A 24,914-nucleotide genomic window follows, 5' to 3' on the forward strand; every position below is an offset into this window, starting at 1 on the left:
AAACTCAGCCTCTGTTTTAAAGCTTTGAAGCCAGAATTTGAACTCACCTCTCTTGCTATCAAAGTCCTAGGGAGCATCTTCCAGTAGAAGGCTGTTTTTGTGTACTTTGTCTATTTAGTGTAGACACCTTCGTGCATTATCTGAGCCAGATCTTCAGAACAACTTGCTGCAGCTTCTACATCAGCACTTGCTGCTTCAACTTACACTTTTATGCTAGTTTCTTTCCTTAAACCTCATGAACCAACCTGTGATAGCTTCAAGTACTTTCTTGTACCTCCTCACTTCCGTCAGCCTTGACAGAATTGGAGACATAGGCTTTGTTTTAAGGGAATGTTATGGCTTCTTTTACCTTCTATCCAGACCAGTAAAACTTTCTCCATATCAACAATGAGGCTTTTTCGCTTCCTTATCGTTTCTGTGTTCACTTGAGTAGCACTTTAAATTTCCTTCAAGAACTTTGTTTGTATTCACAACTTGGCTAACTGGTTCGTGAGGCCTAGCTTGCATCACACCTTCTTCACCAAGCTTAATCATTTCTAGCTTTTGAATGAAAGTGAGAGACCTGTGACTTATCCTTACCCTTGAGCACTTAGAGGCCATTGTAAGGTTATCAACTGGCCTCATTTCAGTGTTTTTGTGTCTCAGAGAATAAGTGGCCAAGTAGGGAGAGAGAGAGGAGAAAACAGCAGGTCAGTGGAGCAGTCAGAACAAAGACCTTTACCAATTAAGTTCACCATCTTACATGGGCACGATTCATGGCATCCCAACACAAATATAATAGTAACATCAAAGGCCACTAGTCACTGCAAGTTTGAAATATTGCACAAATTACCAACACGTGACACAGACACAAACAAAGCAAATGCTTTTGGAAAACCGGTTCCAATTAGACTTCCTTAGTGCATGGTGGCCACAAGCCCTCCACTTGTAGAAAATACAGTATCAGCAAATAATACAAAGTGCAATCAGATGAAGCATGCCCATAGATACAGTCCTGCAGGACTACAAGCCAAGCCCTGCTGACCACCAGAGTCAGGTCACCTAGAGGTGCTCGTCTGTGGCACTTGTTAAAAATCGGGACACCTGAGCAGTGTACAACTTCCTTTCTAGTAGATACTGGTGACCTGGAGCAAGACAGAGGGTGAACACGAACATAAGGTCCTCTGGCCCCGGTCCTTAGAGTGCACCTCATTAGGTCCGTAGATCTGTGCCAAACCAAAAGCCCTCCCTCCGGCCCCAGCTCCTAGACAAATGAATACGCCTCTTTCATAGAATGACTGGGGGTGTATTTCAGCCTACTGTCTCTGCAGTGCCCTGGGGGTGGTGGCTAACCATCAGAGGTAGAAGGTCAAGGAGTGTCCCCTGGTGGCAGCCCAGAAGACCAGGACACCAGACACAGGTACGGTCTCCTCTCTAGGAGCCACTGGTGCTCTGGTGGGTGGTGGAAGGAACATAAAATTAGCACCTGCCCTCCAAGGAGGTCTCTGGCCTGTAGAGGTAGGTTTCATTGGAAGCCTGCCCCTCCAGCCACAGCTATGAAGATAAGCTGAAAGGCTTATTTCTCCGAAAGAGGATTGCCTGGGTCTCTAACCTCTTCCTGGGCCCTGGGGGGTGGTAGATGGTCGGGAACTCTTGTCAGTTGGTTACAGTCTTATGGGACCCTGGAGGGTAAGTTGCACTGGCTATCCAAGCCAGGAGATCTAGAGGTGTCCCCTGGGTGGCTACAAGATTGAGGTACCAAAGGAAGGTACAAGCTCCATTCTGGGAGATGGCAGGAAGCTGGAGTGACATAAAGGGGTAGTGAAAGATGGCATGCGCCAGCCTCTGTCCCTAGAGACTAACCCAGTAGGCCCCTCGGTGTGTGTTATAGATGCCTGCCTAGGCCAATGATTTAAGGTAAGCAAATAAAATTCTTTCACAAAGGGATATTATTCAGCTTTAAAAAGGAATGACATTCTGACACGTGCTACAACACTGGTTAAATCTTGAAGACATTATGTTAAATGGAATTAGCCAGACAAAAGGATAAACGCTGTGTGATTCCACCATGAGGTACCTAGAATAGTCAAACTCATAGAGACAAAGTTAGAAGGGGGATTCCTAGGGACTGGTGACGGGGTATTTAATAAGTACAGAGTTGCAATATTGGATGATGCAAAAGTTCCAGAAGCGGATAGTGCTGATGGTTGCACAACTATGAATATATTAAACGCCACTGAACTATATATCAAAAATGGCTAAAATGCTATGTTAGGTAAATTTTATCACAGTTTGAAAAACTTACTAACGGACCTCACATTATGTAAATCTGTTCTTTGTAAAAAAAAAAAAAATGAACATATCATCAAGGTTTTTAAAAAATGTTTCTCCTATATTAGATGCAAATACCTATTTGGTTTGCATAGGGAATCCACCACACTGATTGGATTAGGGCCAAGAGTGTTTGTGGTGCAGGATAAACTGAAAACTTGCACCTGACCTAAGGTTATTCTCTCCTAGTGCTCCGGGAAAAGGTCTGTGTTCACACTGTAAAACAGAAGAGATGCATTTTCATTTCAAACAGGAAATGAGTCTCTGTTTTCAATGTCAGTAAAGGACTATAGCGGCATATCATTCAAATTGATACATAATGTTTTTAAAATATAGCCTCTGTGCCTGGGGCACAATGTTTAAATGGAACGTGTCTGACCCTTTGAACAAAAATAGCCAAGTTTCACTAGGAAGGCCCTACCCCAAAAGCAAACCCTGAAAGCTGATTCTGCCTCCCCTGATCCTGGCGGCTTGACCCTGAACACCTTGGAAATGAACAGCATTGCCACCAACATGACAACAATGCTTCAGAATTCAGCTCCTTTAATGCCCCTTCCTTGAGGATAGTCTGTCTTTCAGGGACATGCCCTCCCAAGAGGGGGAATACCAAGTTTCTGTTGGGAAGGCTTCCCTTTGCAGCTATGGTTGGGTTATAGGCTGTCTTCTAAATGTGAGTCAGGACTAGTTATAAGAATCTAGAAAAAAAATAAGTAGTTAAATAAGTAGAATTGTAGGTGGTAAGATTGAAAAGTAACCTTTTGAGCTCTGGTAATTCTTCCCTCAGACTGAATAAATGGGAATAATCCTCTATTACAGCAATTATGGCCCCCCAAAACCCCACCTTCTGGATTTATTCACATCCTTGTGTGGTATCTTCCCAAAAATATGCCCCGATTGTGTGACCAATAGAATATGGCAGAGCAATCCCTATCAAAATAACACTAGCATTCGTCACAGAACAAGGACAAACAATCCTAAAATTTGTATGAAACTAGAAAAGACCCTGAAGAGCCAAAGCAATGTTGAAAAGAAAACCAGAGCCGAAGGCATCACAATCCTGGACTTCGAGCTATATTACAAAGCTGTAATCATCAAGACAGTATGGTACTGGCACAAGAACAGACACTCAGATCAATGGAACAGAATGAACAACCCAGAAATGGACCCAGGAACATGTGGCCAACTAATCTTTGACAAAGCAGGAAAGAATATCCAGTGGAATAAAGACAGTCCCTTCAGAAAATGGTGCTGGGAAAACTGGACAGCGACATGCAGAAGAATGAACCTGGACCACGTTCTTAACACCATACACAAAAATAAACTCAAAATGGATGAAAGACCTCAATGTAAGACAGGAAGCCGTCAACTTTGACCTCAGCTGGAGCAACTTTTTAATGTGTCTCTGGAGGCAAGGGGAACAAAAGCAAACATGAACTCTTGGGACCTCATCAAGATAAAAATCTGCACAGCAAAGGAAACAATCAGCAAAACTAAAAGACAACCGACAGAATGGGAGAAGATATTTGCAAACAACATATCAGATAAAGGCTTAGTATCCAAAATCTATAAAGAACTTATGAGACTCGACATGTAAAAAACAAATAATCCAGTTAAGAAATGGGCAAAAGACATGAATAGACACTTCTCCAAGGAAGACATCCAGATGGCCAACTGACACATGAAAAAAATGCTCAACATCACTCATCATCAGGAAAATACAAATGAAAACCATAACAAGATACGACCTCACACCTGTCAGAATGGTTAAGATGAACAACTCAGGCAACAACAGATGTTGGCAAGGATGCAGATAAAGAGGATCTCTTTTGCACTGCTGCTGGGAATGCAAACTGGTGCAGCCACTCTGGAAAACAATATGGGGGATCCTCAAGAAATTAAAAATAAAACTACCCTACAACCCAGCAATGGCACTACTAGGTATTTATCCAAGGGCTACAGGTGTGCTGTTTCGAAGGGGCACATGCACCTTAATGTTTATAGCAGAACTGTCCACAATAGCCAAAGTATGGAAAGAGCCCAAATGTCCATCAACAGGTGAATGGATAAAGATGTGGTATATATATACAATAGAGTATAAGTCGGCCAAAAAAAAGAATGAAATCTTGCCATTTGCAACTACGTGGATGGAACTGGACAGTATTATGTGAAGCGAAATTAGAGAAAGACAAGTATCCTATGACTTCACTCATATGAAGACATTAAGATACAAAACAGATGAACCTAAGGGAAGGGAAGCAAAAATAATATAAAAACAGTGAGGGGGACAAAACAGAAGAGACTCTTAAATACAGAGAACAAACCGGGTTGCTGGAGGGATTGTGGGAGGGGGGATGGGCTAAAAGGGTAAGGAGCATTAAGGAAAACACTTGTTGGGCTCAGCACTGGGTTTTATACATAGGGGATCAATCACTGGAATCTACTCCTGAAATCATTGTTGCACTATATGCTAACTAACTTACATGTAAATTAAAACATAAATTATAAAATGGAAGGCTAAAAAAAAAATAAATTTCCAATAGTAATTACCACCAAAATTTCAAAGTAATGATGTGTATAAAGGATACTTTGACATCTCTTCAATTCCCAAAATTTGATATTAAAATATGTTATTTCTACTGGTTGGTTACAAAGCCACAAGTTTTGCTGGGAGTATTGTCATTTGTTACCTACATTTATAATTGGAGGGAAAGCTGTATTGTAGGTGGAGGTTAGTAATTATAAAGATACTATTTTTTTTTTCATTCAAGTTCACTGACCCTCTGAATTCTATCTACAGCTCTCTTGGGTTAAGATCTACAGATTTATTTTATTGAAAATAAACTATGCAAGAGGAAAAAAGAATATGGCATAAATGGATTGTCACTTCAGCTATTACATCTTAAAAGGCTAGCTTTTCTCCTGACTGCAACTTCATGACAGACCCTAAATGATAACCTCGCAGCTAAGCTACTTCCTGACTTTCAGAAACTATGTGAAATAATATGTGTTCTTTTTAAGTCGCTAATTTTGGGGGTAATTTGTTACTCACCAATAGATAACATCACCACGGGCACCAGGATTTCTGCTTACTTAAGAAGGCAGCCGCCACCACCTCTCCTGAATCTAGATGACCTGGCGTAAAGTGCCATTTTGGCAACGGGCTTGGTCACAAAGCCTTAATGTGGTTTCGGTACATCGGTTTCTCCACAGTGCCATAGGCTGACCAAAGGAGGGTGAAGGACGAAAGTGACTGCTTCCCGTGGACATTCCTATGGTGGACGATACAGTGCCGGCCAGGAAAAAAAAGGCTGGGGCCCAGCCTCCAGCCCGGTACCTCCAAATGTCTGGGAAACCATAGGAAAGTTTCACAGTTTTCCTAGACCTTTGTAATTTATCTAGAACGCAGCTATGATACTCCCTTACTGTGTAGTCAAAATGCGTAGAGTAGATAGAAAAAGGCTTTGGAAAAGGGTTAACCTGCTATACGACTTCTAGACTGTAACAACATGGTCCTCACCACGACTTCTCACTCTGATGTGGAAGGATTTGGATTTTCTATGACAGCTCTTAATAGAAAGCATGAGGTCACTTGGAGGAAAATCAAAGACTCTATACTACAAGGAACAAGCACAAATATTGCCTGGGTACAGGTGGGTAGCAAAAATGTACGAGTCAGGTTAGAGGAGGCAGCAGGGAATAACGGTGGGCAATGGCGAGCTCATGCCCTCCCTGAAAGAAACTTGAGAACGTTTTTGAAGGCCAAGCAAACCAATTCTGCCTCCTGAATTTGAGCCAAACACCAAGCTCTACCAAGTCCTGTACTGAGCACCATAAGCAATAAAAGGCTAAGGGTATATATCTGTATCAATCTATATATATGATATTGATATCAATATAGATAGGAATATGGAGAATTATACCTCACCATCTCCTTTGCAGATGCTAGAAGGTTCTGTGTATAGGTCCATGCATCCATTAAGTCCACACACATTTATGGAATACCCACTATAAAAAGCTACATGTTATACCTCACACCAATTCTGTTGTGCCGAATTTTGTACTTTAAATCCTTCTATTTCATGCTTTTCTAAGTTTGGGTTATTTGTAACAGTACCATATTTGCAGGTAATACGCATCCTCTATTTTAAGAAATGAGTTCCAGTCCCAAACCCACAAATAAAGAATTATTATAATAATAGCATATTCATGAAAAGCAAATTACTTATCTTGGCGTTTAACATCCTTGTAACTATTCCTGTACTTTTAATGTCAACAGAAAAAAAGCAATGTCTAAGTCTGGCTGATATGGTAAATTAATGTTAATAACAGTTTTGACACTAATAGCAAGTTTTAAAAAGAAAAACCTCTAGACTCAAAGCTGGATTTCATTTCTTAAAAATCACCGCGGCGTGCTGTCACCAGACTCCTCTAGGACAATTCCCGTTATGATTTCACCTTCACTGGGAGCCCGAAACGACTAAGATCTACCAAGTTGCTATGAAATTATATTCCTTCCTTGCCGAGGCTCACTCCAGGTGGAGAAAATAGCCACCCTCTTGAGTTAGGACACCAGGGCTCCTCCACAGTGACACATTTCTGAATCTCTGTAAGCAAATGAATACCCACCTGGTTTCATTCAAAACAAAACACCACCAGCAGCGTGTGCACCCCCTGGAAATGAGTTGTGGATAGTGAACTATTAGGGTACACACTAAACTCATGGAACTTTTAGACCGGATGTTAGAGATCCCATGGAATCCCAGAGAACAGGTTCTGCACTTTGTTTTCATGTTCTTCCCTAGCCCTGTGCGTACACAAGGACATGGATACGTGGCCCGTAAATTAAACTGATTTGAGCTGAAAACTTGAACAGGCCCAGGGGAAGTGAAAAGGAACCCAGCACTGGGCTCCTCCACTGTTACTAGCTCTTTCTAGAAGTCCTCGAAATCTCAAGCAGCCCCTTGCAAACCCTCTGCCCCTCTCAGACTCTGCCACTGGGACCCGATTGGCGCACAACACCCACGTCTATAATCATGTAGAGGCCACTAGTCTTTAAGCAAAGCATCTCTTCCACCTTCTCAAACGTTCTTCTTTTTCTATTACTAATTGAGTGTTTTACCTTTAGATAATCCTATAATGAACCAGCGCAAATGAGCACAGAGGCAGCAGTGACAACCCATCAATAAAATAATTAAGCCGAAGTGGATTTTGTTAGAGACTTCTCATGTCATAATAGGAAATCTAGGCTACTTAAAATCAAGGAAATCAAATGGAATCACTTCTCTTTGTTTTAAAAACGAAGGTTGGCTTTGAAAGATCTCTTTCATGGAAACCCCATTAACGCTGCTGACAATACTGGTTCTTCACCTCTAAGTACATGCACAAGAGAAATACCAGTGGAATACAAGGTAGTTTCCAGAATTTTCTTTTCCCTTTTCATAGTGTTCCCTCAGAATTGTGTGTAGAATTTTGACAAGACTCTCTGCAGTTTCTCTGTTTTAAGATTGAGATCATGGTCTCAGTCCCCTAAAACTTTCTCCCGACACATATATGCCATGAAATGACGGGAAAATCAGGACATGACAGTGCAGACGCAGAGCAAAATCCTACCTCTTCTCTTATGGCCGATGGAAGAGCAGGGTTCCTGACCAAAAAAGGTGAAGGATGCTGCTAGGTTTCTTTTGACCTTCCTCCCCAGGGTGATCCAAGAGCCCATTAGCTTTGTCTCACAACACAAATTCCATGCCACCACTGACCCACTTGACTCTGACCCCTAAGCTTTGCCTCATTTCCAACTGAGAGACCACGATGAGCTAGAGAACCAACCTCTGCAGCAACAGACATTAAACAATGACCAAATGGCTTCAAGGTCTGAACAAGAAATAGAAACAGAGACCAGAACTGGCTTTGGGTGCTATGGGGTGCCAAATTGAGGGATAAAGCAGAACCTAAAGAAATGATGTAGACCTGAAGCCACTTGGGCTGATGCCCAAATTGGACTGAGATAAGGGACACCCTTGAGTGGTTCCATGAAAGTGAAGAGAAATAATTACATACCCATGCACCGTCAGGCCCAAACAGCTCCAGGAAGTTGCCAATGAATTCCCTTGACTTCTCTTCCCACTTTTGAATTAGATCATGACTTTTTTCTTCTACTCTGTTGACAAATTCTTTTGATCTTTCCTCCACGTTCTTGACCTTTTCCTTCATCTTGTCTACCTGGTTTTGGAAGCGGTACTTCTTCTCCTGGTCAAAAATTAAAGGAGAAAGAGTGATTTAGCCAAAAGGGCATGAGAGAGACCAGTCATTCACATTAATGGTCTTTTTATTTCAACTCATGTTTGTTCTTAACCTAAAGAGTCAGGATGTTGCTATTTCCAAGGGCTAGACTGATGGGAAAGCACATCTCTTGTAAGAAAAGTCATTTGTCATTAGTCTACTTGGCTATGTGAAATGAAATACAAGTGATTTTAATATTCCGTGTCTTGTAAACATCAGAGTTGGAGTCGCTTATGTAAGAACCAAAAATATGTATTTGTTGCTTACTATAGGTAGATATTGGGCAAACACCCCCCCCCCAAATTTTCCTGGGATTTAGACAAAAGTACGAATTGTACATAGAATGGTCACTCACAGGCTGCCTGAATTCTGTTTTACTGGAACACTATTAAAACCAGTACTGTTTGGAATAAATAGGCAACTGACTGGGACTTAAAACCCATGTGTTGCACTAAAATGTTCATTGTAATGACATTTTTTCATGAAGCTAATTGAACTGTATCCATTTCCTTGGTGACGAAGAAGGCTTTTGTTCTGATAGTTTCTCTGGATTGAGACTTTGTTCTTCTTATAGCCTTAATGCAACAATGCTATACCTATGTGCCTGAAAGGCCCTGTATGTTGGGCAGGTCAGAGGTCACCTCTAAACCTCGGTTGCCTCATCTGTTAAGTGGGGGTAATTTTCATCTCTATCCCCATCGAGTTGCTGTAACAATTAGATAAGATTATGCACATAAAGTGTTTGGCACAAAGCCTGGTATTTAGTAAAAATTTAGTATGTGTTGGCTGTTGGATTACAATTAAGCAGCATAAGCATTTAATCGTGTTACCCAACGAGAGTATCAAAACCATGAAAATAACATGAGATGAAGGGTCTTCCCCTCCATGAAGTCATGACATATTTTCTCCCCGAGGGGCAATCAAGTTTTTTCTTCACTACATGGGACTAACGTTCCTATCTCAGAATTCTTGGGGACACTTGGAATATTGCACAACTAGGTCAGGATTCCCGGACTAAAGCTTACTGTAGCCTTGGGGTAGGATGTGAGCTAGGTATGTGCTGTCACTTGGCTACACATACTACAGGAGCGTTACATACAGCTCTCGGGCGGCACGGGATGGAAGGAATGGGTGCCGCGAAGCGGGAGGCTGCCGCTGCCTCCACCTCTACTCTGCTGGAGGGACCTTGGCCAGGTCCCCTCTGAGCTCAGCTTTACTCCAGTCTCAATGCAGAAACTCGAACTGGGTGACCGGCCCCTCTCAGCTTCCTGCCACCTCTGAGGTTCTCTGATTCATCTACACGCCCATCGAGCACATTTGATTTTCCCTCTGAGCTGCAGCCAGGCTTGCTGTCACAGCAAGGCCATGAGCGCATCCACAGTGACTACACGGTTCCTTGAGCTAAGTGGCTTATCTAAAGGCTGTTGGAAGAGAACGAGCAATAACTTTTGGAAACGGTTTGGCATGCTTGGATGGCTGACTGGATTCAATTTAAAAGAACAGGCAGTTTAATTTATTGAAATAACCAGGGCTTTATTCTCTAAAAGATACCAAATGATCACTTCGACAGAATTCTTTTCAGCCACTTGCTCTGGTACCACTTGAACCCAACATTTTCTATTTTGTTGCCCGACTCGTGTGAAGCCGCAGTCTAGGCTCCCAACGCCCCCTGCTTCGTGAGCACAAATAATAAGCACGGATCAACAATTAACAAACCCCTCCTCATCTGGAAGGTCCCAATGATCGACTTGTGTAAGCTGCCGGACACATACGGCTGCACATCACTGTAAGCCTCTACTGTTGTAGAAAAATCACTCTTGAAAATACAACGCCTCTGGGGGGGGGGGGGTGTTAAAATTCAGTATGGAGGAAGACTTCTTGTTTCAATCAACGTCATCACCTCCTCAGAGTCTGGGCAAATAGAGTTGTCCAGATGCACTCACATCACCTTTAGCAACTGGACCGGCCCTCTTTGCTTTTTAACAGCCTGTTTTAGTTGTTTTCAAGTTGTTTTAACAGTTGCTCTGTTATTAAAACTAACAGCAGCTCTGTGGGAACAATACGGCACAAATACAAAAGGAAGCCAAAGACATTAGGCTTTACTTAACCAGCTGTAATTTCTCTGGACAGTGATGATGATGATGATGATGATGATGGCTGTTAAGGTTTCTAATGAGCATCTGTAAGGCCTTAATAAAATGAAAATTTTAAATTCATTGCCTCTGGTTTCGCTTTTCATTGCCTTTGCCTGCCTTCCTTCCCTTTGAGGGGAAGACAACACTTGCCTTTCCCGAGGGCCCATCTCCCAGAAACCCTTCCCGCAAGTCTGAGAACAGTAGAAGAGGCAGCTTGGAGCAAGGGGAAGGGAGGTAACTCCTTTATAAAATGTGGAGCTCGCTACCGCGTGCTTTGGCTGACTTAGGTTAGCCCTTTGGACAGTGGTTTCTCCATCTGTAAAACGGGGATAATACATCATTGGGTCGTTGTGCAGACTGAACCGAGACAATGAATATAAAACATCAGGAAGACAGTGGCACTGGAATTTAAATAAAAACTTTTTAGAAAAGAACACTGTATGGCATATAGTAGACATCCAACAAATGGTGGCAGTGCTTGTGTGACATGACGGTTGTCACAGGATACCGGGCGGCACACTTACATTTATAAAGCTGACATTTAGTTCCTTGGCTGTGTACCCTCTCTGGAGGTTGCGTCGGGCATAAACATCATAGTCACGGACAATTCTGGTGATAATGTCTGATGTTGAGATGCCTTCCGTTCTCTGTGTTGGAACAAACATTCCTGTTCAAATAGCAAAGAGGAGATAAAAAGAAAAAAGTAAGACCTGTTTTCTTTACTAGCTCTCTTTTCCGGGACAGAGTTGCAGCTCCTGGGTGTGTGAGGGAGGCTTTCACACGTGGCCCCAGGTGGCTGTTCCACACCCGGTTCCGTACACTTCCTCCCGCCACAACACTGCATGCTCGGCCCCCCGGACCTGCTCCCTGGAGGCAGCGGACACGCACCTGGCATTGACTCATACCAAGCCTTGGATCCCCTTCCCCGCTCGCACCAGCCACGGTGCTTCTCCTTAGTCTGTGGGGTCCAGCTTCAAGGTTGTGGCCCTGGGAAGCCTTTCCTGCCATCACTGAGTAGAATCCACAACCTCTAGGATACAAATGTGGCTTCCATCAACACAACTATTTTATTTTAATTTTTTTTAACGTTTATTTATTTTTGGGACAGAGAGAGACAGAGCATGAACGGGGGAGGGGCAGAGAGAGAGGAAGACACAGAATCGGAAGCAGGCTCCAGGCTCTGAGCCATCAGCCCAGAGCCTGACGCGGGGCTCAAACTCCCGGACTGCGAGATCGTGACCTGGCTGAAGTCGGACGCTTAACCGACTGAGCCACCCAGGCTCCCCTCAACACAACTATTTTAAATACCTGCCTCCTTGTCAAAAGGGGAACATTGTGAAAGTAGAGATTATGCCTCGACTATCTCTGCATTATCAGCCCCCAGCTCAGTGCCCATTCCTGGCACATGGAAGGTGCTGGATAAATGCAAATGAAACGAGTAAGTGAATAAAGCCTAACAATTGAGCCAATGAATTAGATCGTGGCCCAACTTCCTTTCTTCCCTAAGGAAGTCTGCATCTCATCAGACTGAGGAAAAGATGAAAAAGTGTACTATTTTGTTGTCTCTGATTTGAAGACATGCCCTTGGGATGCTAGATGACTTTATCTCCCTAAGAACAGTCTACTCTGGGGGTTCCTGGGTGGCTCAGTCGGTTGAGCATCCGACTTTGGCTCAGTTCATGATCTCACGGTTCATGAGTTCGAGCCCTGCGTCAGGTTGTGTACAGACAGCTCAGAGCCTGGATCCAGCTTCAGATTCTGTGTCTCCCTTTCTCTCTGTCCCTCCCCCACTTGTTCTCTCTCTCTCTCTCTCTCTCTCTCTCTTCCTCTCTCCTTCTCTCTCTCTCTCTCTCAAAAATAAGCAAACATTAAAAAAATTTAAAAAAACAAGAAGAGTCTACTCTGCTTGGTGGTTTCACCACTCAAGACTCTTTCATTTAGAACACATGGGACTGAGTAAAAATAAGCACAGAGAATGCCAAGTTCTAGGAGACTTTCTTCAATGTCCTCAGAGATCTATTTGGGTGAACAAATACAGGGCTATCAAGAGGTCACAAATGTTATCGAGACAAGAATGTGGTTTATATTCACACTTGTGTTGTCAACTGAAACATGTTGGCAATTAAGAGATTTCTCCCCAGTGTGATTAGGGTCACTCAGAGATCTCAGGGGTGGGACAGCATGATGGACAGGGCCTGGGGACAAGGGTACTGGGTTCTCAGTTTGGAGACTTGGGCCAGACTCACACCTCAGAAGGCAAGTTACTTAACCTCAGTGTCCAAAACTGAGAAGTGAGGCAGCCGGACAAATTGGTCTTGGGATCATCTGCGCCACCTCCCTCTCCCTCACTCAACTACGTCCAATCCGTCTCCTTCCAGGCACCAACCTACCTCCTAGAAAGCTCTCTGACTCACCCACTTTTCTTCACCATTATCTAAACCAATCTAACACCATCTAGTTCAAAGATTACAGCAAGAGCCTCAAAACCAGTCTCCAGCGATGTCATTTTTGGTGCCCTCAATCCACTTGTCATGTGGCAAGAGCCACAGAGCAGCCTTCCAAAACACATACCAGGCGGCAGCCCAACAGCCTTTGGTGGCTTTCTGGAGTCCTGAGTGATCACGTCTAAACCCTTACCCTGGCTCTGTGCCAGCTTCCTTTATCTCTGCTCCCCGCCATGCTCTCCAGTCCCATCTCAGACACTCTCCCCCACTTCATTGTCTGAGCCAAGGCCCCTGGACTACATTGCCAATAGGGGGCACCATTCTCACTGGATTCTGTAGAGCTGTGTGACAAAGTGGACCTGCCTGAGCCCCCCCGACACTGGGCTTCGGTGTCCTGAGAGGGCTGTCCCCATCCCCTCACTCTGCCGCACCCGTGCTCTCTACTCAGCTGACCCCCTGTCATCCCCTGGGTTTCACCGTTAGCGTCACTTCCTCGAAGCAATCTCTTAACCCCCAGACTGGCTCTTCGGGCTATCTTTCTCTCCCTTCACATATTCCAAAGTCTGTAGAAAACAGCTTATTCAGTAACTGCCTTCCCTACTTGACAACAAGCTACATGAGGGAAGAACTCCTGTCTTAATCTCCTCTGTATTCTCAGCACTGAGTGACAAGCAGGCACTGTAAGAATATTTGCTGAAGAGCTGACTAGATGAACATTGATCTCTGAGTGTCTTTCCAAATCCAGTTCTCTTTGATTGTATTGACTTTTCAGTCTTCTGGCCCCTCTATGAACTTTTTTGATTCTATGAACTTTTCAGTCTTCTGGCCCCTCCTAAGGTGTCCCTTTGAGCTCTCTTTTGATATCATGTGTACATTCACAGTATCAGCAGCAGGCTGGCACTGCTGACGTTTGAGACAAAGCACCGGGCTTCTAATATTCTGTGGCTCAAAGACAGAGCTGGGGTTTACTACTACGCCCAAAACTTCTTTTATCACTTTCTGAGAATAAGGACTCCAACGCAGAAAACCAAATGGAAGGCAGAGGACACAAACATCCAAACACATGAATATAAATAGCACCCAAGTGACCAGCTGCGCAGGGGGCTCTGGTGGGCGGGGAGCACTGAGTGGTCCCAAGCTGGGGGGCCGAGACAACATCCCCACCTTGGTGGGCGGAGCAGGGAGCTTTCTGGGGAGCGCTATGTCCCATCTGTCAGCAGGCAGACGCTTTTCCCACACCCCTGCTGCCTGGTGACATGTTAACAAGATTTCTAGTTACTAGTAGATTTTAGCAAGTCAATGAGACACTGGTGACATGAGCTCACCCTTTCTGTGAAGCCACAGAGCGAGGTCTCTGTGGCTGAGTTACCGAAGGTTTAGGGCGGGGACAGACTTGCTTTGGCTGGTGGGGAGGTACGTCTCTGAAAGAAGCCAAGCCCTCTGCTGACATAATGAGGCACCCGGCTTCCTCCAAATCCTAATTAGTGCTCTGCTAAAAATATTCAGTAATGAGCATGATCAGAGAACCTTTTTTATCGTGCTTTCCCGAATTGCAGTGTTTGGTTATGGAGCTATTTTAAGAAGCAGCCAAGCACATGTTCATGAAGGAAACTTTCGACAGTAGTAGGCAATATTAGCAGGATGATGAGGACCGTGGACCTGACAGCCTACTTCACTTAAGCTCCATCCTTTCATCCAGCTTTGCTGGAGGGTTTTGACATGTAGTTCCGACAAGCAAAGCAGAGTGCTGTAAAGTTTAATTCATGCCCTCTAGATCTCTGGCTTCATTTAAAGCGACTTTTGCCTTTCAAAATAGACCTCAATTAGAATGCAAACGCCACATGTGGATGCCTGGGCCATTTCTGAGCATCTTTCCCTCACCGTGAATACTCGGGCCTTCTCTCCTACGGCTCTCCCTTGGTGAGGCATTGGCAGAACAGATCAATGGCCCTGGGCATACGTAAAGTCACGCAGAGTCTTATGCCCGTGCTCCCAGGCCAAGTAGAATACCACCTGACTACTCAATGCGAAGATGGGAATTAGGGTAGATTAAATATGGGCACAGTCCCCTTCCCCTGGAATCTGAGCTGGCCTGAGTGACTTGCTTGTAACCAAGAGAACGTGGTAGAAGTGACGCTGGCTGACCTCCAAGGCTAGGGCCAAAGAAGCCTTGAGGCTTCTGTCGAGATTGCTAACTCTCCAAATGCTTCCTCTTAGGACGCACATTCTTGGAACCCAGCCACCATGCTTTTTAGAAGCCCATGCAACACAGAGAGGCCACAGGTAGGCGCTACAGTGTCAACCCCAGCTGAGCTCCTTGCTGACAAACCACCACCCACTGCCAGCCATATAAGAGCACCACCTGGGACCTCCAGCCCAAGTGGGCCTTCAGATGACTACAGCCCCAGCCCACAGCGGAGTACAACCATTGGAGAGACCCCAAGCAAGAACCACCCAGCCAAGCCCTGGCTGCAATTCTGCCCTACGAAATCACGGGCAAAATAAAGTGGCTCCTAATTTGTTATGCAACAATAGGGTGCTCCATTGCTTTGAGTCAGGAAATTATTGGGCCTGTTCCTATATCCTAAAATCAGGAATGCAACTTTTTCTTAGCTCACTAGAGGCTACTCACCAAGAAATGAAACCACGACCAAATGCATGTTTTCACTCTCCAAGGTAGGTGAGAAGCTATCACCCCAGGAAATGTTGATTCAATTCACCCTGGAAGTAACCCTGGGTGAACCAGATACCTGGTCTAGATTCTTGCTACTCTGAGTGAGGTCTATGGACTTACTGTATCTACCAACCTGGGAGCTCGTTAGAAATGGGGATCTTAGGGCACCTGGGTGGCTCAGTCGGTTAAGCGTCCAACTTCAGCTCAGGTCATGATCTCATGGTTCGTGAGTTGGAGACCTGCACTGATAGCTGATAGCTCAGATCCTGGAGCCTGCTTTGGATTCTGTGTCTCCCTTTCTCTGCCCCTCCCCCGCTCACATTCTCTCTCAAAAGTAAACATTAAAAAAGTTTTTTTAATAAATAAAAAAGAAATGGGGATCTTAGCGGCACCTGGGTGGCTCAGTCAACTGGGTGTCTGGCTTCAGTTCACGTCATGATCTCACGTTGTGTAGGTTTGAGTCCTGTGTCAGGCTCTGTGCTGACAGCTCAGAGCCTGGTGCCTGCTTCTGATTCTCTCTCTCTCTCTCTCTCTCTCTCTCTCTCTCTCTCTATCTGCCCCTCCTCCGCTCACACTCGGTCTCTCTCTCTCAAAAATAAACATTAAAAAAAAAAAGAAATGGGGATCTTAGGTCCTGCTAGACCTACCGAATCCAAATCTGCATTTAAAAAGATCTGTCAGAATGTCTCCTAAGGCAAGGAAAACAAAAGCAAAAGAAAACTATTGGGTGTATTACAAAGGTTCTGCACAGCAAAAGAAACAAACCAACAAAACAAAAGGACAACCTACTGATTGGGAGCAGATATTTGTAAATGACCTATCCCATTAGGGGTTAGTATCCAAAACATATAAAGAACTTATACAACTCAACACCAAAAAATAAATAATCAAATTAAAAATGGGCAGAAGATATGAAGGCATGTGAAAAGATGTTCAGCATACTCATCACCAGGGAAATGCGTATCAAAACCACAATAAGACACCACCTCACATCTGTCAGAATGGCTAAAATCAAATACACACGAAACAACAAATGTTGGTAAGGATGTGGAGGAAAAGGAACCCTCATGCACTGTTGGTAGGAATGCAAACTGGGGCAGCCACTGTGAAAAAGGCTATGGAGGTTCCTCAAAAAATTAAAAACACAATTACCCTAGGATCCAGTAATTGCACTACGAGGTATTTACCCCCAAAATACGAAAACTCTCATTCAAAAAGATATACGCACCCCTATGTTTACCGCAGCATTATTTATGATAGCCAAGATGTAGAGCAACCTAAGTGTCCACTGATAGATGAATGGATAAAGATGTGGTATATATGTACAATGGGATACTACTTAGCTATAAAAAAAAATGAAAGCTTGCCATTTGCAATGACATGGATGGATCTAGAGGGTATAATGCCAAGTGAAATTAGTCAAAGAAAGACAAATACCATATGATTTCACTCATATGTGAAATTTAAGAAACGGACAAACGAGCCAAGGTGGGGGAAAAGAGAGACAGACAAACCAAGAAATAGACTCTTAACTATAGAAAACGGATAGTTACCAGAGGGGAGATGGGTGAGGGGATAGGTGAAACAGGTGATGGGGATTAAGAGTACACTTATGATGATGAGCACTGAGTCATGTACAGAATTATTGAATCGCTATACTGTACACCTGAAACTAACACTCTATTTTTTTTAATTTTGATTTAACATACAGTGCAGTATTGGTTTCAGGAGTAGAATTTGTGATTCATCACTTACAACACCCAGCGCTCATCACAAGTACCCTCCTTATTACCCATCACCCATCTAGCTCATCTCCCACCCACCTCCCTCCATCACCCACAGTTTGTTCTCTATCATTAAGAGTCTCTTGTGGTTTGTTTCCCTCTCTTCTCTTCACCCACCTTCCCATATGTCCCTCTATTTTGTTTCTTAAATTCCACCTATGAGTGAAATCATACGGTATTGGTCTTTCTGATTGTATATAACATTGTATGTTAACTGTACAGGAAGGGAGGGAGGGAGGGAGGGAGAGAAAGAAAAGAAAAGAAAAGAAAAGAAAAGAAGAAAGGAAAGGAAGGAGGAAAGAAGAGGGGAGGAGGGAGAGAGAGAGAGAGAGAGAGAAGAAAGAGAAAAGAGAAAAAAGAAGAAAAAAGAGGGACAGAGAGAGATCTTGTGGGGATCTGTAGTCACATTTACATTTGACAAGCTCTGGTCTATACCAGGTCCTTCATGGCGATTGTAGGGAAGGAGTAGCTGGCTCATAGCTCAGATCTTCCAAAGACTTAAAAAGGTAATAACCTCCCTATGCCATAACCCACCTCCTTACAACTGATTCATCAGCCCGTTTCTCCGCACCTTCTCCCCTCCTACCCCTGCCATGTTCCTCAGCAGCCTTCCAAGTCTGAAGCATATGGGGTTTCCTTCTTGGAACTTCTTATAAACAAGACAAGACTGGCATGTGAGAGTGTCAGGCCTCTTGTTCTTACCCAATGCTCCTGACCACCGCCAGGGGGAGGCCTTTCTGAGAACACAGCACAGACCTGACTACCAGCCCTGGTGCGGGGTGCATGGAGCTTCCCCAGCTGGCCCCAAAAGGGTTTGAACCAACGAACACACCATCAGGAAGACTAAGTATATTATAGGTAACAGAATAATTTTCTGAAATATTATCCAATGTCGTGTTCATTTCTGGGGATGATGTCTGTGCTGAGGTCCTGTTGGCACTGACGGGGAGACCTCCATTATCTCAGGGGAAAGAAGCTGCAGCTGAGAATACAGGAGAAGGCGTTCAGCTTCTGACTTCTGAAACGGGCTCTTTTGAAGGCTCGTTTCAAAAAGAACTGTTTTGAAAGGTAAGGCTTTCACTTGAAAGAGCCATGCTTTGAGGACTACAAAAAAAAGGTTTTCTAAATCCCAGAAAGTGCCCCTTTCATTATTAAGAAGCAGAGGCTGAGTGGACTCAGAGTGAGGAGTGTTTTCCTGTAAGCCTTGGAGTGGGGAAAACATGCAATTCACCACGTGGCAGCGTCTTACCCTCCAGGCAGAGGAAAAGCCCCTCCTGAGATCGAGGGGAAAGAACCCGGAGAGGGATAAGGAGGGGAAGGATGGAAGTGAGAAAATGTGAGTGGGGCCTGTCCCTTGCCCCCACTCAGAGTCAAACCCCAGGGTCAGGGACAGGCAAGTGAACCCATTAGACAGCTCAGACCAGAGGGGCTGGTACCCCATTCACCTTCAGGAACTTTGGGAGAAAATGGTCTCCCAGAGACCCCATGCCAACATGGGGAGGCCTCAGTAGAGCATTCCTTACATGGGCGCGTCAGGCAGGACTGACATGGCCCCTCCCACAGCTGTCCAGTAGATTAGGGAAGACGTTTGTAAAGTTCCCAGGGGCCCTCTGGAGAAACACTGAAGGTAGCGGAGATTTAAAATCTGCATGACCGCTGGGCGGCACACCCAGAGCATAGGGATGGGATCCTGTAGCAGAGGCTGTGGCAAGGACAGGCCAAATGGAGAGGTGGCTGGATGTCAGAAGGCTACGATGGGGGGCTTCGTCGCCACAGATGATGGCTGAGCAGGTCCGATACCATACAATGAAAGATAAGCAAGAACCAGTTCCCTACCCCATGCCAGGCCAACACATAGGGCCCAGGAACAGAGATCACCCCAGGAGAAAAAGGCCAAAAGCTGACTCTACACAGTCCCAGTGCAGACCTAGCACAATGTCAAGTACTGTAAATGTCCAGGGTGTTATTCCCTGTCATCTGGGGACATGGGAGCTCCTGAGTAGGTTCAGCTGCAGAAATGACTCCTGTCCTCCTACCTGGTTGATCCTTCCCCCACAAGAGGCCCCCACAAGAGTGTTCATGGCACTTCCCTGACTCGGAATGGCACCTGGCTCCATGTGACATATAGAATTAAATCCACACTACCCCATCCTGCCAATCGCCATCTCTGCTCTCACCTCTACACACCCTATACTGCATGAACATTTGATTTTCTCCAAATGCGCTATGCTTCATAAGCTCCCACCTTCGGACATGCATCCCCGGCCTACGGCACACACCCCTCCACAGGCTTCTAATATTTTGAGGTAATTATTCTGTCTCTGCCATCTCCCACGGGTGAGAACTAGGTCTTATTCGTATTTGCATACCATTTCCCCTCCAACAATTCCTGGCTTGTGGACACACTCAGGGAATTCATGGTTTCACCAATGAGAGTCCAAATGATCCAAAGATGGAGTGGGCTGCCTTGGGAGGTAGGAGCTCCCCCATCACGGGAGATGGAGAAGTCCCAGTTCTATCAGGAAGTGGCAGTGATGCCAAGGAGGGGCTAGGAGACTGGGTTTGTAACCCTCAGGAGCCCATCCTACCTCAAGAGTCCGAAGGTCCATATGTACCAGGAAAAGGCTTTAGTGGCGGTGGGCTGAAAGTAAGGGTCGGTGGGGCCAACGTGGGTGGAGTGCCAGTGGTTCCCAGGAAGAGGGGAAGACGGCTGTGATGGGGACAGCTCAAGTATAATGGGTATATCACACTTCTTGAAATCTCCCAGTAAAGCAAATGTTAACTCACAAGAGCAGGGGGCCGGACGTGCCGGATAATGGTTTCACGTATGTAGGAAGGTGTCCTTGGACACACTTACAGTGCCCAGAGAGGAGAGGTATGATAGAAAGCCAAACAGCAGACAACAAACCAAGCCATTAATAATCTACTTCCACACCTAACTCTAGTTAAAATACCAATTCCAACCCATCCTTTCCTCAAACTCTTCCTTGCTCCAAGTTTCTCAGGCAGCGGTAGCCTTATGGGAGATTAATGGAAGGCAGTCAGTTGAAGGAAGGCGGACAGAGAACTTACGTAATTCAGGCCACTATCCTGCCTCCTTCCACCGGGGACATCTCCATTTTTAAGGTCAGAAAAACCATGTGACCCTATAAGAGGGTACAAGTAATTACCTTTGCCCCGTCTGTCTTTTAAAATAATCCAAATGGATAGAATCTGGGGAGACTGGGTATTTAAAAAGTCCTAGCAATGACTATTTTAATTCTTAGGTGATTACCAGAAACCCTGTGACACCGACTGAAAACGTCAGCTCAGGAAAACACTAAGTGTTGGGTGGTGAGTGCATAGCAGAGACTATTTTTCCATTACACATCTGCCCCCAAAAGCACCTATTATTTGTGATTTATATTCCCTTGCTTTTTATAAGACAGAGCAAGAAAAATGCAAATCCACAGATATAATTTTAAAGCTATTTCATTCAGATCATAGTCATTTTTGCAACAAGTCACATGGCAAACCCTTCCATCTTTCTCTGAGATTTTGTTGGGCTGTGAGCCTTTGGTGGTTCAGAGTAATTTAGTGCATATAGTCGGCATCTCCCTTCAATAGAGGGGTGAGGGACTCAGTGGCCATGATACCAATGGAAAGCAAACAAATTAGATGCAAAGGCTGATAAAATTCAGCCCCAAATCACCCCTTAATCTAAGTAATTTGAAAAACTCCACAAGATAGAGTACGTGCCCAAATTATCTAGGTAAATGGCCCTACGCCCTGTGTAGTGGGAAGAGCTCTTGCCAGCAGAAGACGTCCATCTTAGCCAACTCCCCATCATACTCCATTAAAAACACCCTCTTGCTGGAGTGCCTGGCCGGCTCAGTCAGAGGAGTGTGCGACTCCTGATCCTGGGGTCGTGGGTTCAAGCCCCATGCCGGGTGTAGAGATTACTTAAATGAATAAAACTTTTTTGAGAAAGCATCCTGTTGCTTAGCCAGTATTGAACGAGCACTACAAATGTACCAGGGACTATGGGGGGGATGTGAAGATGGATGAGACACAGCACAGACCATGGCACCTCATTCTAGGCAGGGATACCCACACGCACCTGGAGGGAGGGAGGGAGAGAGGGAGAGACGGAGAGAGAGGAAGAGTGGGAGGGAGAGAGGGAGGTAAGGGGAGAGACAGAGAGAGGGAGGGGGGAGGAGGAGGGGGGACAGAGAGAGAGACAGAGAGAGACAGAGAAACTATCAGGATGCCACCAGAAAGGAGCTGAAAAGAAGGTCCATTTGCCAAGAGTGTCCAAGGAAGGTAGCGGGAAGGTACTGCTACTGAATCATGCCCCAGGGAGACAGGGCATGTCAAGCGCTAGGTCCTCAATGGGGCACGGAGTAGGCATAGGCGCTCAGAGCGAGGGCATGCCAAGGCACTAAGTAGGGGTGTGTCTGGGCACGAGGACGGGCTCCGTGTGCCTGGAGTTTAGGGTCTGAGCAAGGCGGTGCAGAGCCCAGGCTGGCAAGATGCAGAGGCTGGGCAGGGCCAAGAGACCGAAACCCAGTAACAAAACCCAGGAGCAGTCAGAGAGACTGAAGGAAATTAGAAGGTCCCACAAATGTCCCAGAAGAAGAGGACAAGAGCACCCACGCGAGGAGAGGAGTCAGCAGGGTTGTTATGTCCAGAGGACAGAGTCGAGGCCACTGGATTTGGTGGTCCAAAGGTCATGACCAAAGTGAGGAAGGATGGAACGTCAGTGAGAGCGCAGGCATCTGGGAATGACCGGGAGAGCACCTGCAGGTTGCCAGGAAGGGACTACCGACCCAGGATGTGACTGGAGATGGAGGGAGAGGGAGGGCAGAAGAAGGATGTGATTTGTTTTATTTGTTCTTGTTTGATTTGTTTATTTGTTTGAAGTTCTTACAGACTTTCAAAGATTGTAAGCTGAGACGAAACTACTAGAGAGTGAAAACCCTGCATGGCAAAGAGAGGAAGAATGAATGAAACAGGCTCCACGGAAGGGAGAAGCTTGGTGCAGATAAAGACGTCAGCCTGGGACACAAAACATACCCCTTTTCCTCAGGATGCAGGACAGGAGGTGAAGAGGCGAGGAGTTGCAGGTCAATCAGGGCAGGAAGCGGGTAAATGTTATCAAGGAACATCGACAATCCCGCTGAGGCTAGAAACCACAGACCTGTTACGATGCCCCAACAGTGATTTCCCTCAAGTCCTTAGCACCAAAGGAAAAGGAACAGAGAAGGTGACGAAGGAATGAACCCCAGGGAATCTGCAACGGACGGAAACCGGCCTCTCTCCAGCCCCCTAATAACTCCCTGGGGCAGACTAGAGTCTCTGAGTTTAAAAGAAATGCTTAGTGACAACTGGGACAACTTCCAAAGTGCAGGCACTGTGTCTGCCCTCCATGACACTGCTTAACAGTTTGGGGAAGGAAATACTCTACCTGATTTCTCAAATATTTACGCATTCTTTTTTTCCCCTCTGCCTGTGGTACCTGAGGATATTACTGTGATGTGATAGGATGACATAAGGCAGGACTGACTTTGGAGACAAGGAGTCCAAATTGTTAATTCCCCAGTTATCTGTCTTCTTCTGGAAGGAACGCTCTTGTAAGTATAAAATCATTTCATTGTGGAGACTTAAATGTGAATGAGGAAAATGCCCTCTAAACAATAGGGTCCTATGGTTTCAGTCTGACGAACCCTAAAACTGAGCCTCAAACTAGAAGTTGAGTACTTCGGTGCTCAAGTTAATTCTTGTATAAATACCTAAATGGTGTTTGTCCTCCAACTGAGCCTTAGCACATGTCAGCAGAAGCTTGTAGAGGCTACTTGGCAGACATCTGAAATTCCGGTGCCTCCCATGTATGTGCTGCAAGCCCAGAGCAGATGTCTCTGTTTAAACCTCAAGGTCATAATGCAGTGGACAGGTGTGCATAGGGGAACTCACCGGCTTCTTTGATATGCTTGTAAACATCGTCAGAGCCGGCAGAAGAGTAGGGAATGTCATCATGGGCCACAAAGTCAATCTGTTGGAGACAGAGAAGAGTGATGTCACGACTAGGATGGATGTGTATGTCTGTGATTTGCACATGCCTTTTTTTTTTTTAACTTTTATTTATTTTTGAGAGAGCGCGAGCGGAGGAAGGGCAGAGAGAGAGGGAGAGACAGAATCCAAAGCAGGCTCCAGGCTCCAAGCTGTCAGCCCAGAGCCCGACGCGGGGCTCGAACTCACGGACCGCGAGATCATGCCCTGAGCCGAAGTCGGACGCTTAACTGACTGAGCCACCCAGGTGCCTCTGCACATGTCTTTTTGAGATCAAGCATTCGTAATAAAGCAGTTGAAATAAGCAGTTTATAATGGGGATTTGAATCCTCGACTGAGAGGTCCTGACTGCCAAATGTCTCCTTTTCCAGGAAATAAAGCGAACGAGGTCGGTTTGTCTCCTCTACTGGTCCCTCTTTCTCTCTCCTCTGACAGGAGGTTTTGTTGCCCTTCTGTCCATCTGCTTTTAAGCTTTCTCCTTAGAGAATCCATTCGTTGTTCAGATTTTCCTCACCCCTGCCATGATGAGGGACCCAAAAAACCTCCATTTCCTGTCTCATCGATAGGAATAGGCCTTCACGCTTGAGTCGTGTTTTATGTGGGGAAAATGAATTCACACCTCTTTTCTTATTTGATCTTCCTGACCACCTTGTTAGGCAGGTGGGGCACATGCTACTATTTCCGTTGGGACATAAGGCTGCTGCTGGTAGAAGACTTGTCAGATCTGCCTGAAGTCACCCTTTTCTATTTCACTGCCCTCTGCTGTCACTTTAAAATCAAGCGATTTGAAATTTAATTCCGCCTGAAAGCTAGTGTTCCCTTGCAGTGGCACCTCCATTTTCCCAGTTTACCTAGGCCCCAAACACCTCAGAGTCGGCCTTCTTCCCCTACATCCTTCAGTCTCCGTGACACACAGGTCGCAAGATCCACGGGGGTGCGTGCGCGTGTCTGTGCGCACATGCGAACGTACATGCACGCGTGTGCACCCATCACGTCCTCCCCGCAGCTACTACACCCAATCCGGGGCCCTGTCACCTGGGCTACTGATACCAACCTACACCTGACCTTCCTCACCTCAGGCTCTCTCCCTTCCAAGCCATCCCTCCATGACACGCTGGGCGTGGGTCACTTCCTTGGGAAACAGTTTTCTTTGTGTCATTCTTTTTCCTGCTCATCTTCACTGGCTCCCTGTTTCCTGCTCCACCCGGTGAAAACCCGTTGCCTGGCTGTCCATGCCCTT

The 24,914-nt window shown here is 45.4% G+C and overlaps 1 protein-coding gene across 15 annotated transcripts in view; it reads right to left on the reverse strand.

The window, feature by feature from the left end:
• The window catches only part of PCYT1B (phosphate cytidylyltransferase 1B, choline), a 135,111-nt gene that overhangs the window by 22,348 nt on the left and 87,849 nt on the right, over positions 1 to 24,914 (reverse strand). For all 15 annotated transcript variants that reach the window (XM_019823683.3, XM_019823678.3, XM_045050557.1 and 12 more), the window contains 3 exons: positions 23,579 to 23,657; positions 11,249 to 11,391; positions 8,368 to 8,556 (listed from right to left, as the gene is read on the reverse strand). In XM_019823683.3, coding sequence (XP_019679242.1) covers positions 8,368 to 8,556; positions 11,249 to 11,391; positions 23,579 to 23,657 — 411 coding nt within the window. The remainder of the gene's footprint in view (positions 1 to 8,367; positions 8,557 to 11,248; positions 11,392 to 23,578; positions 23,658 to 24,914) is intronic.

Source organism: Felis catus, chromosome X, assembly GCF_018350175.1.
Source record: "Felis catus isolate Fca126 chromosome X, F.catus_Fca126_mat1.0, whole genome shotgun sequence".
Lineage (NCBI taxonomy): Eukaryota > Metazoa > Chordata > Mammalia > Carnivora > Felidae > Felis > Felis catus.